Source organism: Musa acuminata, chromosome BXJ3-6 (assembly GCF_036884655.1).
Source record: "Musa acuminata AAA Group cultivar baxijiao chromosome BXJ3-6, Cavendish_Baxijiao_AAA, whole genome shotgun sequence".
Lineage (NCBI taxonomy): Eukaryota > Viridiplantae > Streptophyta > Magnoliopsida > Zingiberales > Musaceae > Musa > Musa acuminata.
In genome coordinates, this window is record NC_088354.1 from 40,618,805 (window position 1) to 40,626,126 (window position 7,322).

General features: G+C 44.9%; 1 protein-coding gene across 1 annotated transcript; it reads left to right on the top strand.

The window, feature by feature from the left end:
- Nucleotides 1–1,382: 1,382 nt before the first annotated feature.
- Nucleotides 1,383–4,472, top strand: LOC135640189 (beta-xylosidase/alpha-L-arabinofuranosidase 1-like). Its single transcript, XM_065154417.1, has 7 exons — nt 1,383–1,718; nt 1,926–2,210; nt 2,329–2,495; nt 2,786–2,883; nt 2,969–3,322; nt 3,393–3,809; nt 3,898–4,472. Exons 2-7 carry the CDS (start codon nt 1,950–1,952, stop codon nt 4,470–4,472), a joined length of 1,872 nt encoding a protein of 623 aa, XP_065010489.1. The 5' UTR covers nt 1,383–1,718; nt 1,926–1,949.
- Nucleotides 4,473–7,322: the final 2,850 nt, after the last annotated feature.

The window sequence follows — 7,322 nt, forward strand, 5'->3', positions numbered from 1 at the left end:
CCATCAGAATTATGTTTACGAATGGAATACGTCACTGTACGCTCTGATTTGATTCCATGTTTGACATGAACGATGGTACGTTGATATGTGGGATTAGAGATTCCATACTTGACATCGATGATGGTTATGATGATAAGATGGTCCTTAGGTTTTGTCATGTTGATCCCATTCCATTCTAATGCTCAGCATTGGGAGGCAATAAGCATGTTGTAGGAATTGATATTTCATGCTCAAATTCGATCATATCATAGAATCGAGATGTTTCATATTTAGAGTAGGCCACACCATGAAGTCGGAATATTTCATGATAAGTTTCATCCACGTGTGGAATTGGAGGCTCTTCTTGTCCAAATTCAATTGCTTCGTAGAGTCAAGATGGTGATCATGTAATAGACAAAATGAATTGACAACGAGTTCAGCATGTACATTTTATTTAGCACCATCAAATTTCTCAATCGACAACTACTATTGTTCGGATTGAATAACCTCATAGAAGACCATAATTACACTATACGTACACAATCGCACATTAACAAAATATTTGCAACGATCAGGTTTTGTTTAGATATAAATATTTTAGGCTTTACATACTTTTCACAAGTTATCAGCAAATAGAAATCAAGTTTATAGTTATTCTTGGTGCTAAAAATACTTTAGTTTATTCGCTCCACAATCCGAAATATATATGGTCATCATATCTTTACTTTTGTGTTCCGTGCGATGAAGTTTGCATGAGAAAGCCGAAATCACAGACATTAATTGATACGAACGTGCGACATGATCTCCTGTAGCCAAAGAACGGTTTTCATTTTGGTGTCATAAATAGCAAATATGAAATCTTATCCGATTCATTTAGTCTTCTTAAACATGAAAACAAGCATGACAGAGAGAAGTCTCTCCGATTCTTTACCATTTATGTGGATCACGAGATCTCGGCAGTCATATCCAATAATTAATTTCTTTCTAGCAAATCATATGTCCGACTCATTTGCCGATTAGAAGCCATATGTCCAAACATTTAGTTCTCACTCACCTGCATGCATTCTTTGTCTATAAAGGGATACAATTTATGTGGATTACGAGATCTCGGCAAGTTTTGTCCAATAATAAATCTCTCTAGGAAATCATGTCCGGCTCATTTGCCAATTAGAAGCCATATATATCTCCAAACATTACGTTATCCCTCACCAGAATGCATTCTTTGTCTATAAAGGCACTCATCTTTAACAAGGTGTGCAATTAGAAGCCCTCTTCACTCACCACTCTCTCTCCTCCTACGCAGAATAGAGGCCACGAGGAAGATGGGGAAGGTGTCGAAATCCCGCATTCCTCTTCTTCTTTTGCTGCTCGCCTTCTGTTTCTTCTGCTTCAATAGAGTTGCGGCGGACAAACCGAACTTTGCCTGCGACCTGGTGACCAACCCCGGCTTGTCGGCGTTCGGGTTCTGCAACACGTCATGGACCGTGGATGCCAGAGCGCGGGACTTGGTGCAGCGGCTCACGCTGGAGGAGAAGATCGGGTTCCTGGGCCACGTGACGGCCGCGGTGGTCCGGCTCGGGATCCCGAGCTACAACTGGTGGTCTGAGGCGCTGCACGGTGTCTCCTTCGTCGGCGGCGGGTCCAGATTCTCGGACCTGATCCCGGGAGCTACTAGTTTTCCTCAGGTCATCCTCACCGCTGCCTCCTTCAACGTGTCTCTGTTTCGGACCATCGGGAAGGTGAGCTTTCGACTCTGCTACGTTGTTCTACTTCGGACCTGTATTCCATTCTCTTACTTCGTTGGTTGGTGTCGGTTGTTGGGCCTGGAGACGAGTGTAGTTCTTACTTTAGATACTCAAACCATCATAGACAAAGGCAAACGATCAAACACTACTTAGATCGATAGCTTTTGAATGAATCAACCCCGTCTCTGTGGCTGCTTACAGACGGTGTCGACTGAAGCGAGGGCGATGCACAACGTGGGTCACGCAGGACTCACCTTCTGGAGTCCAAACATCAACGTTTTCCGCGACCCACGGTGGGGGAGAGGACAGGAGACGCCTGGCGAGGATCCTTTGCTTGGAGGCAAGTACGCTGTTGGATTTGTGCAGGGCCTGCAAGACAATGTTGATGATCCTGTGAAGCTCAAGGTCGCCGCTTGCTGCAAGCATTACACTGCTTACGATATCGACAACTGGAAAGGAGTTCAGCGTTACACCTTCAATGCTGTGGTAAAAGTTCATCCGATACACAACATGCATGCAATTGCAGTCCAGAAAGGCTAGATTCACATGGATTTTTAAGTGATCTTACTGATGCCTTCCACCCCTTCTTTGATCGGTCAACCAGGTTACAGAGCAGGACATGGCAGACACATTCCAACCACCGTTCAAGAGCTGTGTGTCGAATGGAGTGGCCTGTGCCATGTGCTCCTACAACCAGGTGAATGGAGTTCCCAGTTGTGCTGACGGAGGCCTCCTCGCGGGAGTCATCAGAGGAGACTGGAAACTCAATGGGTCACTCTCATTCCTTCTCTCCTGATAACATTTGCCATAAATATAGTCGTTACCATAAGAATAGACATACACAAATCAAATTATGCGAATTTTCTTCGGTTCTTCAATTAATACGCCCATATATAAAATGTCTGGATTTGTTCATCGTACCATCCTAGTGCATCCATAATCATCAGCCTTATCCATGTGACAGAACAATTAGGTGCAAACCTAGATTGCAATGTTCTACTGTAGCAATGGATAATAGCTATCTAAAGCTTCTTACCATGGATCATTAATTGCACCTGCAGTTACATTGTTTCTGATTGCGATTCAGTGTCTGTGATCTACAATAATCAGAAGTACACTAAGACACCTGAGGACGCTGCAGCTATAACCATTAAAGCCGGTACGTCCTCCTCCGAGGCTAATGGGGACTAATTTTATGAGCCCATCAATATAAGATTTTGTGGTTTACCAATAACATGTCGCAGGGCTTGACCTCGACTGCGGATCTTTCTTGCCAAGCCACACGTTGGCGGCCGTCCAGGGCGGCAAGGTGACGGAGGCCCAAGTGGACAACGCAATAACCAACAGCTTCGTGGTCTTGATGCGTCTCGGCTTCTTCGATGGAGATCCTAGGAATCTCGCCCCCTACGGCAAACTCGGCCCGCAGGACGTGTGCACGCCGGAGAACCAGGAGCTCGCTCGTGACGCAGCTCGTCAAGGCATTGTTCTCCTCAAGAACTTCGATGATGCTCTTCCCCTCAAAGCCTCTGCCATCAAGTCAGTGGCTGTCATCGGCCCAAACGCTAATGCCACCAGGACCATGATCGGAAATTACGAAGGTGCGTAGGAACTTCGATGTGTGATTCTTGCCATATATGTTGAAGGATTCGTTAACGTCGTACATAACAGGTGTCCCATGCAATTACACGAGCCCTCTCCAGGGGCTATCAGCTGTCGTCACCACTATATACGAGCCAGGCTGCGCCACCATCCATTGTAGCCCGGATGACCTCCACCTGGATGGGGCCAAGATCGCAGCAGCGCGGGCAGACGCCACAGTCATCGTCGTCGGCGGTGACTTGTCTGTGGAGGCAGAGGGCTTGGACCGGGAGAGCCTGCTATACCCAGGCGAACAGGGGACGCTCATTACCGAGGTAGCGAAGGTGGCCAAGGGGCCGGTGATCCTCGTGATCATGTCGGGAGGTCCTTTCCAGATCAAACAAGACAAAGTTAACGTGAACATCTCAAGCATCCTCTGGGCGGGTTACCCTGGTGAGGCGGGCGGTGCTGCCCTAGCTGATATCATCTTTGGACGGTACAACCCGAGTAAGTAAAACCCAGCAAGCTTAATTACTCTTCCAAAACCTTGACCCTTGTCATGCATGCATGGCCACTGAAACCTTCTCATGCACAGGTGGTAGGACACCTTTTACTTGGTACGATCAAGAATACGTCGAACAAGTTCCGATGACGGATATGCGCATGAGGCCAGATCCAGCTTCCAATTACCCCGGCCGCACGTACCGTTTCTACACCGGCAACCCCACTTACGAATTCGGCTACGGGCTGAGCTACACACGGTTCGATCACAACCTAGTCCAAGCTCCCGAGAAGTTGTCAATCACCCTCGAAGAAGGGCATCCATGCTACTCCGAGGGATGCAACTCCGTGGACCTCGCCGAGAGTGCTCACTGCTCGGGCTTGCAGTTTGATGTCCACTTAAAGGTGCAGAACTCCGGTGGCATGGCTGGGAGCCACATTGTGCTCCTGTTCAACACCCCTCCTGCCGTTCATAAGGCGCCGAGGAAGCAGTTGGTGGCGTTCGAGAAGGTGTTCTTGGAGCCCAACGAGTCGAAGAATGTGGCGTTCCAAGTTGATGCTTGTAGGGATTTGAGTGTGGCGGATGAGTCTGGGAATTGGAAGGTGCCGTTGGGATCTCATGTCCTTCATGTTGGTGACGTGACGCACACGTTGACTTTGAGCATTTAGGATAGGAGAGCTTAGATATGCATTGTCTCGAGTCAATAACATGTTGTCGGAATTAAACGCGGCTGTTGCCATTTATTTTTAGCTCATCAATAAAGCTTTACAACATCGGTATCTTTTTCACAAATCATATATAGGTCCAACGATCAGCAATGTAAATCCGATGATTTACAAGTCGATGACCCTCCACCATAAGCCAAGATATAAGTCATAATAATCATCAATTTGGTTATATCGAGATCCTAGTTTGATAGCTTTCTTCCATAAGGCAAAATATGATCCACAACTAATTTAGCTTGAGATCATCATTGTTGGTGAAGCTCTTTCACAATGTATATAAAGCCCGAGAACGTCATTGGTTATTACCCTACAAAAGCCAAAATCATGGAAGTTTTAGAAACCTAGCGAAAACACGAGATTTTCTAAGTATATGATCAATTACCTCGTTCCTTGAAATATAGACAACAATTGTCTTTTTCAAAAACTATAAGCAAGATTGAGAATCAACAAACAGGATGGGAACGTTTTAGTGTTGATGTCAAACATGGGAATCATTTCAAGACATGATAAGTGTTTTGTTGACATCTCAATACTATATTTTCTTCACTACTAAATAATTTTCTATAAATTTTATTAATAAATATAGAGAGATGTGCCATATTGAAAATATTCATGTGTAAAGAAATGGATGGAAAGGGTATATTTCCATATCATTAATGATTAAAAGGGTTGAATTACATAGATTAGGTTTGACCGATGATTTAAATGTTTAAGTGTCTGAGTTGAAACTTATGCTTTCTTACTTTTTATATGTAATTTTAAGAAAATTATACCGTGTGGGATAAACAATAGAACGCATTTATCTGTTTTTTTTTTTCCTAATACAACGATGTGTGGCCCGAGAACAAAACGCAGTGTCTCCATGCACGTAACTCTCTTCCTCTTCACTCTTTAAGAAATCGGCAAACCAACTCGCTGATATCTACACATAACTAGTGAACACCCAATACCACCGAGATCAAAAAGAATGTGGCCAGAGCAAAAGAGTTACTGCAGCCGGTGGAGCCTCCGATGGCATTGCACCGTCCTTGATGCAAGGAAACAGGAGATAGAATCCTAGCAAGAGGAGGACAGTGGCACGTTAACACCGCTGTCGAGAGCTTCCCCATGTCGATAAATCCTAGCTTGATCCGAAGACGACGGTCGCCCCCTCCGGCTGCCGACTTGGTCCCTCCCCGCATGGGTCGTCCATGCTACTACGTGCATGCCGTCACGACGAAGTACGTACAGCGACCGACACCCTGTGGGTTTCTATGTCGTATGGATACTGATTCGTGCAGATGGAGAAGATGATCTTGCAAGTCCCTCGGTCCCCAAATTATCCGGCATCCCTGTCCACTGTCGTAGATCTTACCACCCTTGACAGCCTATACCGACAACTATGAACATGGTAGTTAGATTTAGGTCTTATATCCACGTGTATCGGGTCCCGACCACTCATTAACACGTAGACAAAGTTGGACAAACATAAATGACTAGATCCTGTCGTATCCGTCGGCTTAACCTTTTAGACGATATGACAGTGACGTGCTCATCTACATCTTTTAGGGAGAATGATACATTGTTTATATACGTGTTCATGGCAAAAAGGTATCAGTATCAAATGATTCATCTCCCGTGATAACTCAAGTATATATGCTAATCCAGCGAGACATGCATGAACAGGAGTCTAAGAAGGCACCGGTGATGGAAATTGCAAGAACAGTGAGACCATCTATACTGAGAGAACAGATGCTAATGCACATCTGTGGTGCAAATCCCGACTTTGATAGGGCATTTTTCTAACAGCTCTCAGGAGGAAGAGGACCACCAGATCCCACGGTGGTCCATATGGAAAGATTTCGTAACAGTATGCCACGTATATCTATCTATCTCCACTGCCAGAATTCAGTGGGGTCAAATGCACTTGACAGGACTGTGGCTTCTGCATCATGATCCCAACCCTAACATTACACGGTTTGGAGCTTCCTGAGCAATCTTTCATGGAGCTTAGCTGTGACTCTCTGCATGATCCTATTCATCCACGCAAAAATGGATTGTTGTTAAACATGAGAAATCAATTTCTGAATCATTGATGTCAACATACCTGGCGCTGCTGAGGCACCTGTCGACAGGGAAGACTATGATCAACCTTGAGGTTACGTTGTCTCCACCTACTTTGCACTGTCTCATGTTAGGTCGGAAGTGCTCATTTGGTATGGATTTCTCGTGAAATGCGAGGCCATTAGTCAAATCATTCTGAAATCGATCCAAAAATTTCCGCCATCCGATAAACCCTTCACAAAATTTCTCAAGATTTGGTGAAAAGCCAATTGCTCATTATCAGAAAAAATGCATTTGGTATGTTATTGTTATCCACTTGTGTCAATATTCATGCATTTCACAATCACAGGTTTTGAGGACATTGAGCGTAAAACTAGTATCATGCATTGATGTCTGGTACTGACACCAACCTTTGTTGTGATCAATGTGAGACCAGTTCTTATTTAGTAGCTACCACATGAGTTCTCGGTGAGCTTATTTCCTGCCTATAGACACGGATGCGTGTCCCCGGAATTCCTTTATGGTTGAAAAGGTCTGCCCACCGAATACTACAATATCAGATTCCTAGGCTATGATTGGAACTTAATACATTAAACTCACATAATATGAAGACGATCATGTCGTCGAAGGCTGTAATGGTACACATCAGTAACCATCGCCTTAAAGGTCCTCAACTCTTTGTGATGCTAAATTATCGCCACTATCAACGAAAGCCAAGTAGTACAGATATTGTATTTGTTGGCGGAGAGA